General features: G+C 44.7%; 1 protein-coding gene across 7 annotated transcripts in view; it reads left to right on the top strand.

Annotated features, from left to right (window-relative positions):
• GATA3 (GATA binding protein 3) overlaps nucleotides 1-18,998 on the top strand; it is an 85,495-nt gene that overhangs the window by 58,189 nt on the left and 8,308 nt on the right. For 6 of the 7 annotated variants that reach the window (XM_081957380.1, XM_081957378.1, XM_081957379.1 and 3 more), the window contains exon 4: nucleotides 12,264-12,409. In XM_081957380.1, the coding sequence (XP_081813506.1) occupies nucleotides 12,264-12,409 (146 nt within the window). The remainder of the gene's footprint in view (nucleotides 1-12,263; nucleotides 12,410-18,998) is intronic. The other variant, XM_081957382.1, reaches the window with a different exon arrangement.

Here is an 18,998-nt window from a genome sequence, read left to right on the forward strand (position 1 = left end):
TTTTGCCTAATCTGTATTTCTACCTTTGGTTTTCCTGCCTAAATGTAAAATTTTATTTTTCCCCACATTAAAATTCATTTTTGTTGGATAGGGCCTGTTGTTCAGGTCTATCAAGATACTTTTGGATCCTATTGTTTATGTTATTGTTGTTTATGTTGTAGTTTATGTTGTTGTTATTGTTGTTCTTCTCCTCCTCCTCCTCCTCCTCCTCCCTCCTCCTCCTCCTTCTGCTTCTGCTTCTTCTCCTTCTCTCCTCCTCCTCCTCCTCATGCCAAATTGAATCACTTGTGTTTACATTTTTTTTTAAAAAAAGATCCCATCATATTGTAGAATCCATTTGGATGCACCAATTTGATGCTCCAAACCAAATTAAAAAATATTCGGTTAGCCCCATTGAAATTTTGATTTGAATACTTACTGGTTCACTTCAACTGGATGTGACTGTGGTTTGCACTTCAGCACCCCTAAAACAGTTAAAAGAAAAGAGACAAAGGAAGGCGTAGACCTGAAAGAGTCTTCCAAGAATGTCCTTGGAAGTGAACAGCAAGTGAAGGCACGAAAAGAGGCACCTGCTTGGAAGAAAACCCGCGATGGTGTCCAGCATCCCTTTTCTCTTTGGAAATGTTTTTTTAGAATCATTTCCATGATGGAACACATACTGGAAACACTTAGAAGAAGAAAATGCATGTTGATTTCCCACCCTCTTTTCAAGGACAAATCCCAATTAAAAGCCTGGCTGCTCTTTAAGGCTCTATTCTGTGCCTTTTTTTGGTAGGAAGTTTGTGCAACAGGTTTCTTAAATCTAAGGCAAGATGTGACAGCCATAGCAACATTAAATAGTTTTAAAGCAGGGAAGAAAGAAGGACCCTACAGTAGTAGTAGTAGTAGTAGTAGTAGTAGTAGTAGTAGTAGTAGTAGTAGTAATAGTTCTTCTTCTTCTTCTTCTTCTTCTTCTTCTTCTTCTTCTTCTTCTTCTTCTTCTTCTTCTTCTTCTTCTTCTTCTTCTTCTTCTTCTTCTTCTTCTTCTTCTTCTTCTTCTTCTTCTCCTCCTCCTCCTCCTCCTCCTCCTCCTCCTCCTCCTCCTCCTCCTCTTCCTCCTCCTCTTCCTCCTCCTCCTCCTCCCCCTGTTCTTCCTGATTATGTTATGTAGTTGGATCATGAAATGTCTGCAAGAAAACAACCAAGGTAGGAAAGCACCCAGGACTACACAGTCATCCTCTTCCTCTTCCTCCTCCCCTCACTGATGGTGTTATGTAGTTAGGTCATGAAACATCTGACCACCAATTTCAAGCTGGGGGAGGGCGAAAAACGGGCCTACGAGAAGTTCAGGAAGGCCGTAAGTGGGCCCTTTTGTGGCTTCCAGAGGGCTTCCGGAGCCTGGGAAGACCATTTTCGCCCTCCCGGAGGCTCGAAAAAAGCCTCCAGAGCCCGGGGTCAGGAAAAAAGCCCCTCCCCACCATGGTGCAGGAGGCTGACTAGGCCACGCCCACCCAGCAATCAAGCAGAGAACCCCCTGCTAAAATTTTTGAAGCCCACCCCGGGGTTGACACCAGGCCACCGAAGATTGTGTCTTAATTTCTTCCCCCCCCCGAACGCCTTGTGACAAATGGCGCAAATGGTGCAGAGCTTCCAGCACTCAGTCCTTTAATCATAAATCATAATAGTGATGAGGGAAATCTCTTCTTTCACCCTCCCAGTTCAGGCTGTTGAATAAAAGGAAGCCCGAAGGGAAATAGGAGTAGAATGGGGTGTGAGCATGGCTGCCGACAGTGAAAACAAATTCCCAGGCTAAGGACGTGCTAAGAACACAACGTTGCCTTCGTTTTTCAGGAAGGATTGCTCTGAGAGAGCCATCACTTCCCAGCACCTATCAAAGTAGCCTATCGGAGAGAAGGATTAAGGGGTGGGGGGCATCGTAGCCATCTCCCAGTACTTGAGGGGCTGTCTCAAAGAAGAGGGGGTCCACCTACTCTCCAAAGCACCTGAGGACAGGACAAGACGTAATGGGTAGAAGATCATTAAAGAGAGACGCAACCTAGAACTAAGGAGGAACTTCCAAACAGTGAGGACAATTAACCAGTGGAAGGACTTGCCTCCAGAAATTGTAACTGCTCCAACACTGGAAGTTTTGAAGAAGATGTTGGATAACCCTTTGTCTGAAGTGGTATAGGGTTTGCAGCCTGGGCAGGGGGTTGGACTAGAAGACCTCCAAGGTCCCTTCCAACTCTGTCATTCTTCCTTTACCTTCTCAGAGCTAATCAATTCAGGGGCTTTGATCCCTCTTTTTTTTTTCATTTTCTTTTTTTTTTAATAAATATTTTATTGTTTTAATTAAACAAAAGACACACAGAAAAACATTCTTCAATACATCTTCCAGAAAGCATGTCGATTGGTTACAAATAAATTTCATGCGTTACTACAATTATTCTTTATATTTCATTCATATTGAATTGAACATTTTAAATCAAAAATCTTTATACCATCAATATACCATCATTCTCATTTAACTATATTTGTTTAAACGTGCTTTTGTCTAGAATCATTTATATTTATATTATAATAAATCTAGACAAAAATTTGATCCCTCTTCATAGGACATACTTCCCTACCCTCTGATCATCTTCAGTGAAATTATTTGAATCTTTTTGAAGCCTTCTCTAAGTACAGGTAGTCCTCGATTTAACAACAGTTCATTTGGTGGCCGTTCAAAGTTACAACAGCACTGAAAAAAGTGACTTAGGACTCCTTTTCATGGTTACAACTTTTGTAGCATCCCCATGACCGTGTGATCAGAATTCTGACGCTTGGCCACCGGTTCATACTTACGACCTTTGCTGGGTCCCGAGGTCACGCGATCCCCTTTTACGACCTTCTGACAAGCAAAATCCCACGGGGAAGCCAGATTCACTTAACAACCGGGTTGTTAACTTATCAACTGCAGTGATTCGCTGAACAACGGTGGCAAGAAAGCTCATTTGATGGGGCAAAACTCACCTAAGAAATGTTTTGCTTAACAACAGAAATTTGGGGCTCAGTTGTGGTCGTAAGTCGAGAACTCCCTGTGTAGTGCCCAAAATTGAGGTAGGGCCTAACGTAAGAGGAGTAAACTGGAGCAGTGACTACATGTAATCCAAATGATGTAATCCAAAACTACATATTTCAACCACATATCACACTAATGTTTCATATTCCTATGTCCCATGTGTTTAGTTTCTGTTTCCTAACTAAAGAAACTTATACTTAAATCTCGTTCTTCAGATCATTTCCTTAATCTGTCAAGATCATTTTGTTTTTTGTTTGGGCCAAACATTAAGAATCCCACCCAGTTTTTTGGGTCATTTGCAAATTTGGTAAGCTTTCTACAGATAATCTCTCTATCTCCGATCCTACCTTTAACAGATTATCAGAGTTGGAAGGGGCCTTGTAGGTCATCTAGTCCAACCCCCTGCTCAAGCAGGAGACCCTATACCATTTATGACAAATGGCAATCCAATCTCTTCTTGAAAGTCTCCAGTGCTCCCACAACTTCTGAAGGCAACTTCTGTTCCATTGGTGGATTGTTCTCACTATCAGAACATTTCTCCTTATTTCTAGATGGAATCTCTCCTTGATCAGTTTCCATCCATTATTATTCCTTGTCTGGCCTTTTGAATTTCTATAGGATCAATCAGATTTGTTTTGTCAATAGAAAGAAATCAGCTGAAAGAAATATGAGTTGGGAGGGCTAACCTCAAGAGAATTATTCACTGTTTTGAAAAAAAAAAGATGCTTCCTTTTTCATTTCTTACAAATTAGTTGAAATTGTGGATGGATCATGAAAGGTTTGGTGGAACCTGCCTGTGTGTTTACTTATGTAGGTGCCCAGTTGCTAGAGGCTTTTAAGAAAAGACTTGACAGTTCTTTGTCTGAAATGTGCAGGGTCTCTTACTCGAGCAGAAGACCTCCGAGGTCCTTTCCAACTTCTCTTCTTTCCTGTTGCTCGCACGAGTCAGATCTTGTAGGTACTGAGACATCAAAATATTGGAAGACCTTGTCCAAGATTTTCATGGCTGCTTAACCCAATGCCACTTGTGTGTTGTTATGTGTGAGGTCCCTTCAGTAGTGGAAGTCTCGCGCAGGTGCCATACGCTGTGCCCGCATGCGCAGATGGCCCGTTTCCTTCAAATACAGGTAAGGAACGAGGGCAGGCGGGCCCTCCAAAGCACCCATTCCAGTACAGTGGCTGCGGCTTCCGGCAGGTACACTGGTTCCGGGGTGTACCACCTGCAGCCCACCACTGGGTCCCTTCCAGTTCTGTTATTCCATGTAGATACGTTCTCTGTAGGGAAAAGTTGCAATTGATTAAAAAAGATTTAGCAAAACTGGTAGGCCGCGCAAGAGGCCAGTGAAATTACCCACACAGCAAGGGTGGGGGGTTGCAATGCTGCCAGCTCGGCGCGCAAAACTTGTTGCATGCGCAGAAACAAAAATCAAGATGGCGCCGCTGACGAAAGATCCGGTTCGGGGACGTGGCAGGCTGAGTTACTACCGGTAAGAACCCACCTCTGCCATACAGCATGGACGATGAGGTTAAAGAGTAATTTGGGAGGCAGTGCAATTCCGAACTAATAATTATGCATACCCCTGTTTCTGTGGGGGAGAGGTTTTTCCAAGTGTTTCTCCACCTGGGCAGCTTGGCGATGGGTGGACTTCAACTCCCAGAATTCCCCAGCGGGCGTGGCCAGCTTGACACCACTCGTATCAGGGGCACATCTGGTGGCCTGAGCGCTCTGCCAGTGAAAACAGGCTTCCGAACTCCGTTTTTGGCTGCCACAGCCTCCTGCAAACCTCTGGCAGTGAAAATGAGCCCCCAAGCTCCGTTTTCGGCTGCCACGGCCTCCTGCAACTATCTGTCAGTGAAAATGGGCTCCAAAGCTCCGTTTTCAGCTGTCACGGCCTCCTGCAACCCTCTGGCAGTGAACATGGGTTCCCGAACTCCACTTTCAGCTACCACACAGCCTCCTGCAACCCTCTGCCAACAAAAATGGGCTCCTGAGCTCCATTTTAGGCTGCCGCCTCCTCCTGCATTCCTCTGCCAGCGAAAACAGAGCTCGGGAGGGCCACCTTCGCAGCCGAAAATGGAGCTTGGGAGCCCGTTTTTACTGGCAGAGGCACAGAGGGCCGATCCTTCGCTGTTTCCAGGACGGCCTCGCGATCCAGATTTAAGCATCCCGTGGGCCGCATCCAGCCCATGGGCTGCATCCGACCCACGGGCCTTGAGTTTGACACCCCTGCTTTAGAGGTCCTTGGCCCACATTCAAAGGAGAGAGAGAGAAAAATAAGAATTACTAGCGTATGCATTTGCAAAAAAACATTTTGTTTCTCTTTTCCTCAATGTTATTTTTTTTAAACACACACTCACCCCCGGAAGATACTTTCTCTTGGCATAAATCGACTGCAGGCATTTTTCTACACCAATTGGTCTGCAATGCAAATATAAAACCGACATTAGAATGTGTATACATTTCTCTGCATCTATTAGCCACACCAACATGTGGCACCAATCAAGGCTATTTTATCTTCCATGTGAAAAGGGCTTAGGTTTTTATTGGTCCCGCCTTTCACATCTGCTGCTGACGTTTGCATAGTTCAAGTTATTTATATTAATTAGTATGCAGGGAAGATAAAGACCTTGCATAAAGTTCTGGTTTGTTCTCGTTGTTTTAGGTTATTGTATTATTTTCAAGTTGCCTTTTGAGCAGAAGATGAAGAAGGGAGGAGGAGGAGGAGGAGACCTTCCTCAGGATGAAAAATAGACTTTTACATTTATAAATAAATTATCTGCAAATCAGTGAAAATACACTTTAGAATAGAATAGAATAACAGAGTTGGAAGGGACCTTCGAGGTCTTCTAGTCCAACCCCCTGCCTAGGCAGGAAACCCTATACCGTTTCAGACAAATGGTTATCCAACATCTTCTTAAAGACTTCCAGTGTTGGAGCATTCACAACCTCTGGAGGCAATTTCTGTTCCACTGGTTAATTGTCCTCACTGTCAGGAAATTTCTCCTTAGTTCTAGGCTGCTTCTCTCCTTGATTAGTTTCCACTTTTTAAATCTGTAAATGAATGAAAATACACTTTTAAATCTGTAAATAAATGAAAGTACACTTTTATAGTCTGCAAATAATCTACCTTTATAGCAGGTAGATTGATCCGTGGAAAACAAAGATGGCTGGGCTGATTGAAATTAAAAACTGGATACAGCACAGGTAGTCCTCGACTTACGACCACCATGGATTTGGGTTGTTCAGCAAGACAGCTGTGGATCGAGGTTTGCCCCATTCCACGACCTTTCTTGCCACATTTGTTAAGCGAGTCGCTGGGGTTGTTAAGTGGGTAAATGGACAGTTAAGCAAATCTGGCTTCCCCGTTGACTTTGCTTGCCTGCCCGTCGCAAAAGGGGGTGTCACATTGTGACCGTCGTAAATATGAGTCAGTTGTCAAATACCTGAATTTTGATCACGTGAACCCGCCACAGTTGTAAGTGTGAAAACTTATCTGCGGTTGTTTGTTTGCCACCCCCACAACCCCTTAAACCTCCTGGTTTTGTATGACAAGAGTCTTAGGAAAGCTGCTTCTAAATTAATTCCTCTAACTGGAGTTTGTATTTGCGGTAGGCTAAAATGGTGTCTGATCTTCAGTCTGTGGTCACAACTGTCTTCCTCCTTACCGTTGTTTCGTTTTAAGCTGAAAATGGCCTCAGTGTTTATAATAAGAGGTTGCTCTGCCATAAACGACCCAGGCAGGAAAATGGAGAGATTCATTTGAAGTTCATCCCTCTGGCAGTAATAACACCAGGCCATCATTATTGCATTCATTTGGTATCAGCCTTGCTGTAAAAAAATGTATTCGGGTGGTGAGATGAGAGAGGGAAGAAAAGAGAGAGGGAGGGAGGGAGAAAGGGAGGGAAGGAGAGTTGGAGAGAGAGGGAGAAAGAGGGGGAAGGGGAGAAAGAGAGATAGAGGGAGGAAAGGAAGGAGAGAGAGGAAGAAAGTGAAAGGGGGAGGGAAAGAGAGGGATGGAAGAGAGAGAGGGAGAGAGGCAGGGATGGAGAGAGAGAGGGAGGGAGAAAAAGAGGGAGGGAGGGATGGAGGGAGAGAGAGTGGGAGGGAAGGAGAGAAAGAGGGAGAGAGGGAGAAAGAGAGGGAGTGGGGAGAAAGAGAGAGAGGGAAGGAAGCAGAGAGAAAGTGAGAGAGAGGAGGGAAGGAGGGAAGGAGGGAGAGAGAGGAAGGGAGGGAGAAAGAGAGCGAGAGAGGGAGGGAGGGGGGGAAAAGAGATGAAGAGAGGGAGACCGAGGGATGGAAGGAGAGAGAGAGGGAGGGAGGAAAGGATGGAGAGAGAGGGAGAGAGAGTGGGAGGGAAGGAAAGAAAGAGGGAAGGAGGGAGAAAGGGAAAGTACCTACTTTGTTTTCTGGAGGAACTGCTCATCTGAATTTCAAGAGGAACAGAAGAAAATAATGACATTATATAAATGCACATAACTCATTTCAGCCACAGGGTAAAAGCTTTGCATGTTAGAAAGTTCGGAGCGCCTTATTAAGATTGTCCCATGGTTTAATTCACTGAGGTGTTAATTATAGCCTTCTTTTAGAGCAAGGACGGCGGATCAGGGAGTCTCACCTAAATCCAGGCTCAAAAAGACTTGTTCTCTTTTTTTGAGACTAAGTGCCACTGGAGTTTCAAGAAAAGGAAGGAGACAAGATGTGGAGACTCTAGAAAGAGGGCAGAGAAGAGCAAGAAAGAGGATTAGGGGACTGGAGGCTAAAACATGAAGAACGCTTGCAGGACCTGGGTATGTTTAGCTTAAGAGAAAGAAGGACTAGGGGAGACATGATAGCAGTCTTCCAATATCTCAGGGGTTGCCCCAAAGAAGAGGGAGTCAAGCTATTCTCCAAGGCACCTGAGGGCAGGAGAAGAAGCAATGGGTGGAAACTAATCCAGGAGAGAATCAACTTAGAACTGAGGAGAAATTTCCTGACAGTGAAAAAAAATCAATCAGTGAACAGAAGTTGCCTCCAGAAGTCGTGAATGCCCCAACACTTCAAGCTTTTAAAGAAGAGACAGGACAACCCTTTATCTGAAAGGCTAAGGGGTCTCCTGCTTGAGGAGAGGGTTGGACTAGAAGACCTCTAAGGTCCCTTCCAGCTCTGTTATTCTGGGTGCTAATTTTTGTTTTTCACCTGGGAAAAATAAGCAGAGGCCCAGGGTCTGTTGTTAAGTCAAATCGCTTCTCAACCATCTTTGAGTTGGCAACAAATTTTCCCGGCGTGACGTTGGCTGTCCCCGTTGGCCTTCTCTTTCCTGTCTTGCTTGGCAGTCCTTGTAGACATCCAATAGACAGCAACCTTGAGCAGATCTGACACACTTTGAGGCTACCCACAAAGGGTGTCAAATGAACCGGGGAAAAGTACCTTGAGAGTCGCTTTCGTAAGGCTAATGTACTCCTGTTGTAGGTTGGGGAAGATACAAAAGCAGAAAAACTCCGGTTGCCGGAAGATATTTAGGTCATATTTGGATACCGATCGAGGAAGGTTCCAAATATACATTCAGATATAATCTAAAGGACACCCAGGTTGGTAACGTACATATGAAATGGAGCCTGGATTGGTAGCTGATTATGGGTAGTCCTCGACTTGCGATCACAGTCTCTGTTGCTAAGTGAGACTTTTGTTAATTGAGCTCCATTTTGCGACCTTTTTCCCCCATTGTTGCTAAGTGAATTGCTGCAGTCGTTAAGTGAGCAATGCAGTTACTAACCTGTTCACTAATTCCCTAACTTGTTGTTAAGCGAATCTGGCTCCCCCCCCCCGAACTTTGCGTGCCAGAAGGTCGCAAGAGGGGATCGTGGTACCCTGGGATGCTACAATCGTCATCAGTATGAATCAGTTGCCAAGCATCTGAATTTTGATCGTGTGACCGTGGGGATGTCGCCGCGGTCGTAAGTGTGGGAAATGGTCATAGGTCACTTAATTCAGGGCCGTGGTAACTTTAAAACGGTCAGTAAATGAACTGTCGTAAGGCTAGGGCCTATCTGTATTTCTGATTGTAGTTCCTAAAAACCGACATCAAAGGCTGTGTCAGTTCCAAATGATAGAACTCCACGGCTCTTTGCTTTCGTCCAAAGAGACCATGAATGTTGGGTTTTTCCTGAGAATCCTAGTTTAAGGCATTCTAAGTAGGAAAATAATAATGTGGCCCGACTAGAACCTGTTGGGGGGACGATTGAACAATGTGGATATGTTTCGAGTTTTTTTTAAAAAAATCAGATTTTATGAAGATCTGTAGGGTCTCCTGCTTGAGCAGGAGGTTGGACTAGAAGACCTCCCGGGTCCCTTCCAACCTTATTTTTCTATGTGTTCTGTTTTATCCCAGGCTGCAGGTTGCAGAATGGAGAACAGTTTGCAGGTTAGTTCAGGGGTGTCAAACTCAATTTCAGCCACATCAAAGTTGTGTTTGATCCCCCAGGGGGGAGGGGGAGGGGAGGGTGTGTGGCCAGGAGGGCGTGGCCAGCTCAACCTCACTTGTGTCGTGTGTGTGTGTGTGTGTGTGTGTGTGTGTGTGTGTGTGTGGGCACCTGTGGTGGCCAAATGCTAAGACAGGACTTATCTTGAACCCTCCCTTGCTTTCATTATAATCTTTATAATCATTATAATAGATTTATGATACTAACGCTGTCTTCACAAAATCAAAAGTTTTTAGTCATTTACGGAGCTGCAGCATTTAATTGGTTGGATGAATTAATTCAAAGAATCCCTCAATTGATTAAATACTGTTCCTTAATAATGAAACAGCAGCTCTTCTTTCTTCGGCTGCATAATTTATCGTTATAAATTGTTGTTAACTATTTTTACTGCCAAGGCTGGAGGTGTCAGGATTTTCCAGACTGGAAGAAGGTTAGATTATTTGAAGGATGGGACAACAGAGACAAAACTTCACCTATCCCCAAAGGCCAAGCACGAATCACATGGTGAAACAAATCAACTGAATTAAAAATTAAGTTGATGGTGGTTGATGCAAGTTCTTTTTCAAAGTGGTGGGTTTAATGATTCTGAGATCTGGACTTTCTTGTTTTCCTTCGAAGATGTTTTGCTTCTCATCCAAGAAGCTTCTTCAGTTCTGAGTTGAAGAAGCTTCTTGGATGAGAAGTGAAACGTCGTCAAAGAAAAGCAAGAAAGTCCAGTTGCCTCTTGAAAAAAAAACACCTTTGGGATAACCAAGACCTGGATGACTGACAATCTTCATAGACATTGATTCTGTTGTGGCCTGCCAGAGACCAGCAGAGCTGGCAGCAGATTCGGACAGTGAGGAGGTTGGGGAGGAACCTGGGCCAGTCCTGGAGTCTGGGGAAAGCTCTGATGAGGGCTCTGTGTTGGAGGCAGAGAGGGGGCCAGAGCCGTCTGACAGTTATCAGCTGCCTTCGGAGTCAGACATCAGTGAGGCAGAAGAACAGCTGGAGCCTGTTCCCAGTGTGCGCATGTGCAGAGTTGCCAGACGAAGGGAACAGCTAAAGAACAGGGATCAACTTGGGAGTAAGGCCATAGGTGGACGATGAATGGCCCCTCCCAGAGGAAATAAAAGAGGAGCGAAAGGGGAGTGGAGTTTGCAGGAGACACAATTAGTTTGCTAAATTGGTTTGTGACTCCGAGATTCCTTGCCACCTTTTGCAGATATCGGCCTGTCAGTTCTCCAAGCCAGGTAAGGTCTGTGACTGTAAATCCTCCCTCGAAAGATTTTGCTGGATGCAAATGAGCAGAATTTACCGTAAATCAATAAAAGGGTTTTTTGTCGGGACAAGGAATTTGCTTCATGCTTTTGGGAAGTCTCGGTCAGAACAGATTCTGAGAATGATCCAATCTTAATCTGAGCCAGTGCTCCATTCATTGGTAAATATATACAGTGCTAACCTGATGAATGATATAATCCATGGAAGGTTCATCCCTCTGCACCATCTTCTCTGGGCCATTGAATTCAATGGGAGAAATTTCCGAGTAGCTTTGTATTGAGGTGAAATCGGCTTCAGCATTTTTCAACACTGTTATGTTTCTAGGCACACTTACCTGGAAATAAATTTCTACCTGCTAGAGAGTTCCTGCCTGAGCATGGGGTTCGACTAGAAGACCTCCAAGGTCTCTTCTGACGGTCTTCTTCTGAATGGTCTACCTGGTGTCTTGATTTGAATGCAAAGGGGGAAAATGTGTTTCAACACACTGTTGTGTACATCGATAAAATTCTCCAGAACCAGTGAGGTTCTCCTGCGATTCCCCCTTCAATCAAAATTGCTACTCAGCTCCTGTTCCTTCATATTAATGTATCTGTGGCTGCCCCAGCTTCATAGCGACTCGCAATGGCTGCATTCCCAGCTGTCAGTTTGGGGAGCTTTCTCCTGATCGATAAGGGAGTTTGACGGCTCCCTGAGATCAGCAGTGTGTGATCCCCTTTGTTTATCACCTCTATGGGGTGATTTTAGGTCAATTAAGACCCCCTGACAGTTGGGATATCAACGATCCCACGGAGCTTCTCATGGGATACATTGTCTCACCGCGACGTCAGCCACATTTTTTTCCTCATGGTTGCAAACTACCAAGGGTCCCTAGATGTGGTGGTACACAGGTAGTCCTTGACTTACAACCTTGCGTTTAGTGATTCTTCAAGTTTACAACGGCACTGGAAAAAAGTGATTTATGACCATTTTTTCACACTTATGACCCTTGCAGCATCTCCATAGCCACAAAAATTCGGATGCTTGGTGACTGGCTCATATTTATGACGGTGGCGGTGTCCCAGGGGGGAGGGTCACATGATCTCCTTTTGTGACCTTCTGACAAGCAAAATCAATGGGGAAGTCAGGTTCACTTAACCAACATGTGATTAACTTAGCAACTGCAGGGATTCACTTAACAACGGTGGCAAGAAAGGTGGTGAAATGGGGCAAAACTCATTTAATGACTACTTCACTTAGCAAGGGAAGTTTGGGGCTCAGTCATGGTCGTACGTTCGAGGACTACCTATAGAAATTTAATAAACCAATCCCTGGGATTTTAATCACATTTCTCCACAGTGGAGAAACCCTGTTGTAACAATGTCTCACCCAACACCCTGCTGTCTGTACACCGCCCCGAGTCCCTCGGGGAGAGGGGGCGGTCTATAAATTCAATAAATTCAATAAACACCCCTCTTCCTTTCTTTGCTGCCCCTCAATGATTTGTGTCCCCTTTTGTTTTCAGAAGGCAGGGAGTGTGTAAACTGTGGAGCTACCTCAACCCCACTTTGGAGGCGAGATGGCACAGGGCATTACCTCTGTAACGCCTGTGGATTGTACCACAAAATGAATGGGCAAAATCGGCCACTGATAAAGCCCAAAAGAAGACTGGTAAGTGGACCTCGGATTTCAAAAAACTGCACTAACACCTTTTTCTCCTCTCTCTCTCTCTTTCTTTCTTTCTATTTCCTCCTTTCTTCCCTCCCCACTCCTCTTCCTCCTCCCTGCCTTCATCCATCCCTTATCTTCTACCTCCTCCGTCTCCCCCCTCCCTCCCTCTTTTTCTCTATCACCACATCCTCCTCTCTGCATCCACCCATTTACCCATCCCTCCTCCTCCCTACCCCACCCACCCACCCACCCACCCATCCATCCATCCATCTTTTCTTCTCTACCACCTCCTCCTCCTCTCTACATCCACCCATTTACCCATCCCTCCTTCTTCCTACCCCACTCATCCATCCATCCATCCATCCACTCCTTCTCCTCTTCCTCCTCTCCCCTCCTCCTCCCCTTCATCCATCCATCCATCCACCCGCCCACCCGCCCGTCCCTCCCTCCCTTCCTCCTCCTCTTCCTCCTCCTCCTCCTCCTCCTTCTTTCCTCAGCCCAAGATGGAGAACTTTCTGGAGGGAGTAGAACTGGGCCAATCCGCCCAAAGTCTTATTTGTCTGTACAGAAGAGAGTTTTTGAGGGGGCCCGCTCCCCATTTTTCACCATGAGTGCCAAGTTATGTACCATTTCTGTCTCTCTATATGTCTTTAAAAAAAAAAATCTGGAGTTTTTGCTTTGAAATGAAAAGTAGGATAATGATCTTGAACAGTGTGTCTCCAAGGGCGATGGTGGTTGAAGATGGAGGAGATTCAGAAAAGGATGAGAAAGAAAGGATTGATTGTGTGTGGGGGGAAAGGAGTGGTGGTGGGGGATAATATGCCTTCATCCTTAATGTTTGCAGAATTTGAAAAGGTCCTGAAAGCTTAAAGATGGTGGACGATTTATCTTCTGAGGGGGATTCGTTAAGAGTCCTGAAAGGTTTCAGATGTTTTCAGCTCACTTTTCTCTGTAATAAAATGAGTGACGGACTTGACAGCGAAGATAATCCTCGACTTGCGACAGTTCATTTAGTGACTGTTTGAAGTTACAACAGCACTGAAAAATCCGACTTATGACCATTTTTCACACGTTGCAGCAGCCCCATGAAGAGGTGGCGGTGTTGTTGTTGGTGGTGGTGGTGAAGGGAGAGGAGGAGGAGGAGGAGGACAACAACTGTGAGGTCCTTGGTGCTCTTTGAGGATTCTTGTTTCCTTGCAGACATTTCATGCCCCAACTAAGTAACATCATCAGTGCTAGAAGGGGAGTGGGGTTAGTTCTCTTTTTATCCATTCGTGGATATAGACTAGATAGAGAAGGCCAATTCCACAGTAGAGCAGGGCCGCCACCAGATTCTGGTTATGGAGAGAGAAACGGAGGTACTATGGCGACGTACGTACAGATAGGAAGACAGATGCTATGTCCCTGGGTGTCCTAATCCTGGATTTGGCCCATTCTCACGCTTAACTGTGTTTGACTGTTAGAATGTCAGGTGACTGGAGAAGGAGAAACACATTCCCCCTCCTCTAATTAGGATGTTGTTTTTCCATGGTCTTTTGCAGCCCACCTGGGCTTTTATATCCCCTTATCAGGACCTGTGTTGGTTTCTCCCCCCCCCCCCAATCCCTTCTTTGAGGATACCCTCCCCCTGCCAAAACAAAACAGCACGGAGAAGGATTATAAACGGGTCAAAGGGAAGAGAATTAGACAGCCCCTTCCTCTTCGCCCGGTGCCCGACCCACAACGGGCGTCCTCCTCTTGAAGCTGCTTCTCATTAGGGAAATAAAAGTTGGAGGGAACTGCGTGGACCGTGTCGTTTGGCCCTAAGGAAATGGGACATTGTTTTGTTTCTTACATCTGTTTCTCTAAAGGATTTTGGAAGATGTACAAGGCTGTTTGGATAAATAGGCTGGTGCTTTGGATTGTAACGGAGAGAGAGGGGGAGCGGAGTAACTTTTTCGGGGATTGGTAGAGAGGGTAGAACTGAACATTTCAGTAGAAATCCTGCCTCTCTCTCACCCCCTTTTCTTAATATATAAACCCTTTTTCAGGTGAGGGAGGGCAGGTAGTCCTCGACGTATGACCACCTAAACTCAACACATTTCTGTTGCTAAGCGCGAGAGTTGTTCAGTGATCCCCCCCCCAACTTTCTTGCCATCGTTGTTAAACAAAGCACTGCAGTTGTCCAGTGAATCTGGCTTGTGCCCAATGACTTTGGTTGCCCTGACAATCTGGGGCAGAGTTGGGTTACTCCTGGTTCGGCCCTCCCAATTCAGGAGGCTCCGCCCACTCACCTGGATGCTTCTGCGCATGTGCAGAATTTTGCATGCACCCAAACGGGTAGTAAAAAAATTGGCAACCCACCACTGATCTGGGGGGGGGTCCTCATTTTACCAACCTTGGAAGGATGGAAGGTTGAGTCAGAACAGAACCAAAGCTAACAACAACAAAAAAAAGAAGAATAACCGAGTTGGAAGGGACCTTGGAGGTCTTCTAGTCCAACCCCCCTGCTCAAGCAAGAAACACTACACCATTTCAGACAAATGGATGTCCAATCTCTTCTTAAAAACCTCCAGTGATGGAGCTCCCACAGCTTCTGGAGGCAAGTTGTTCCCCTGATTAATTATTCTAACTGTCAGGAAATTTCACTTTATTTCTAGGTTGCTTCTCTCCTTGATTAGTTTCCACCCATTGCTTCCTATTCTGCTTTCAGGTGCTGGACTCCCTCTTCTTTGGGGCAGCCCCTCAAATATTGGAACTCTGCTATCATGTTGCCCTCAGTCCTTCTTTTCACTAGAGTAGACATCCCCAATCCTTACAACTCTCCTTTGTTTTATCTTCCAGGTGCTTTGGAGAATAGGTTGATTCCCCTATTTCTCTGTGGCATCCCCTTAAATCAGTGTTTCTCAAACTTGGCGACTTTAAGTCCTGTGGACTTCAACTCCCAGAATCCTGGGAGTTGAAGTCCACAGGACTTAAAGTCGCCAAGTTTGAGAAACACTGCCTTAAATATTAGATACTGACAAGAGTTAACCTTGAGCCCTGCCAGGATCAAAAGGGAAGGGTTTGGGTGATTAGATTTCTTAGATTGTTTTATTTTATGATTGACACAGAGACAAACACACTCACACACAGACATTACTTAGGTATGAAAATTTCCTCCATTTGAATGTATAATCAACAGCCACCTTCATTTCCCCAAACCAGCTAGTAGAATAAATTTGCATGCAATGCTGGGAAAGGATACTTCGGCATGTGTCTGGAGAACTCCTGGTTGTAATGTCCTCGATGTGGTTTCTAGCAGTTGAGAATCAACTCACCACTGATGCATAGGATGAAAACCGAGCTTAAAAGGGAACAGAAGACACACAGTTGTGTGTGCTGTGTGACACACAGCAAGGCCATCAAATTTATTGCTAATCACCCATGACTCAAGAGTCATTGAAACTACGACTCCCATACTTTCTTGTGTTAAGTGGTAGTTCTAACTCTTCTGGGAGAGTCGATAGCTAGGGTTGGGAACGCGAAACCTGAGCAGAGGGTTGGACTAGAAGACCTCCAAGGTCCCTTCCAGCTCTATTCTGAATTTGGATTTGAAAAAGGTTAAGGAGTTATTCTTAAGTCTTCCTTGGCATAAATATACATTGGACCTGAGAACATTCCCTGTTCGATGGTTCCGTTGGCATCCACAGAACTCCTGCTAAATTTCCAAAATAAAGAAAAAGCCCTGGATTTCTTGAGAATTAAAACTTTCCCTTCTTTATCCAACGGCTATCACTGTTTAAAAACTTTTCCTTCTCTGAATCTGGCTCTTAGACTTATACACAGCTTCGTAGTGGCTTTACAGCCCTCTCTAAGTGGTTTACAGAGTCAGCCTATTGCCCCCCCCCCAACAATCTTGGTCCTCATTTTACCGACCTCGGAAGGATGGAAGGCTGAGTCAAGCTTGAGCCGGTCAGCATTGAACTGCTGGCAGTTGGCCGTTAGCAGAATTAGCCTGCAATACTGCATTTTAACCATTGCGCCACCACGGCTCTATATGTGGATGGACTGGTTTTAAGTCACTTTTTTTTCAGCACCGTCATAACATTTGTTAGATGAATGATTGTAAGTTCAAAACTCCTTGTAATTTTTAACTGAGCAACTGGGATATCTTGGCGATTCTTAGGGTTTCTGTCCAGATCAAGCCTTTTATCAACTGCATTGGACCACAATTACAGGTAGTCCTCGACTTATGATGGTCATTGAGCCTAGAATTATGTCTGTCTTAAGTCATGCCAGTTTTTAAGCAGGTGACCATGGGGATTTTTTTACAACCTTTTTGTTTTACTTCGACTTCGGACCGTAAGTAGTCCTGGGGAGGTTTGGTGTAACTCCGAACGGTCGCTAAGCGATTAGTCATAAATCAAGAATTACCCGTGGTGGGGAATAGATGCCAATATTTGAGAATTCCAAATACGGCATAATTCATTGACAAAAATATGTACAGTTGAATCAACTGTAAACTGACACAACAGTCATTTTAAAAGCCACCGCGGGCTCAGTTTAGTCAAAATGAAACTTTTTGCGATTCCACTGCTGTCAGCAAAAAAATTAAACCTGATTTATAGCTCAGGCATAGTTTGACTGTGCTATTCTTCAGAAGTAAAATAATATATATATTTAATATTAATATATATTAAAAACAAGACCCTGTAGGTTTCCTTTTGATGTTATCTGATTACTTCAGAAAAGCTGAGGATATTTTGTGGTAGGGCTTTTAAACATTCAGATTTTATTGAGAAAACAACAACATGCTTCTAGTCCCTAAAATCACCAAACTAGGATTTAATATTATTTGGGCAGTGCCTTGGGAAATCACAAATACAGGCAGTCCTCAACGTATGACCAAAATTGAGCCCCACATTTCTGTTGCTAAGCAAGGCAATTGTAAAGTGAATTTTGCTCCATTTTACAACCTTTCTTGCCACCATTGCTAAGTGAATCAACCCATCTGTTAAGTTAGGGACATGCCTGTTAAGTAAATCTGGCTTCCCTGTTGATTTGCTTGTCAGAATATCGCAAAAGGGGATCACCGCAACCGTCACAAATACGAGTCTGAATTTTGATCACGTGACACATAAGTGTGAAAAATGGTCATATAAGTCACTTTTGTTCATGCCATTGTAACTTTGAACAGCCACTAAATGAACTGTTGTAAGCCAGGGACTGCCTATTGCAATCTTGGAAAGCTCGCAAATCACAAAAGGGAAATATTGGGCTGTTTGCACTGTTGTTTGGTCAAAGAAAAATACATAAGAAATACATAACTCTATAGTATTGTTTCCTCTCCCGCCAGTCTGAGAATTAATGTGTTTAAACAAAGCATCATAATTAATCTGATCCTGATGTTCAGACTCTTTTCGGAAGATCATAACTAAATTGTTGAGCAATGACACTATTTTACAGATCCCCTGTTTCCCTGAAAATAAAATAATAATAAGCCCAATCGGTCTTTTGAGTGCATGCGTTAAAATAAGCCCTCCCCTGAAAACAAGCCCTTTCCGAAAATATTGCAACACAGCAGCAGCCAGGAGGTGACCACGCTCGCCTCCTCCTGCACCTCAAAAATAATAAGACCTCCCCAAAAATAAGGCCAAGCGCTTATTTCGAGGCTCAAAAGAAAACAAGACCCTGTCTTATTTTCAGGGAAACACGGTAGAAGGTACCACGTTCCCTTCTGTTAAAGTTGACACAACTATGCCAGTCTTCTGAAGGTTTCCCAGGAAGAAGCTTTTTACATTCATGTTTTCTACGGGATAAAACATATACATGTGGATTGACGAAATGTGTTAGCCGCTGCTGAGGTCTATTAGTCATGGAGGGCTGCAAGAAGAACTTAACCGAAAAAGATCGGTTGATTTTTTTTCCCCTGGTGGATGATGGTGGAGCAGTTGTTTGCAGCCTGTCTGCAGAACATATGAGTCCAGCCCTCAGAGGAATACGTGAAGGAATGTCAAGGAGAACGATTTTGGATGCCTCGCATCTTTAATTAACTCTGTCCTCCGGGCGATACACGGTCCCCAGGGTGGTTGGTGGGAGTCAGGGCAGGTTGCCCATCGGAGAAGCAACATAGATTGAAGGAGATGGAGGTGGGTGGATGGATGGAGAATGCTTCTAACTGCCCACATGGTGTGATGATCCAAATATCCAAGGACGCCTTCCTTGGCATCCATCACCTCCCCCAGGTCCATCCGTTTTCCATTTTTTAATTTATCAAAACGCGTCGTTACGATGGAAACTGGGCAAGCTTGAAATCAAAGTGCCAATCTCAATCCTCTTTAGAAAGAAGAATGTGTTTTTGAGTTCCCTCCACAGGCTTTTTTTTTTTTTAAAAAAGAAAAGAAATAAGGAACGAGTTTGTGGGAGAGGGGTGGGTGGGCTTCGTTGCTTGGATGTTTGCCCATCTCCACCAGGAGAAGGAAGGCAAAGCTAAGCTGAAATTTTAGAGAGGACCTTGAGAAGATTGCCTGGAGCAGACCTTCTGGTTAACCTCTGCTTGGAGGGGGTCTCTGTCTTGGCTCTGGCCGTAGTCATCTCGACGGCCATTTTAGGAATCGGGAATGCCATC

This window comes from Natrix helvetica, assembly GCF_964273705.1.
Source record: "Natrix helvetica genome assembly, chromosome: 6".
Lineage (NCBI taxonomy): Eukaryota > Metazoa > Chordata > Lepidosauria > Squamata > Natricidae > Natrix > Natrix helvetica.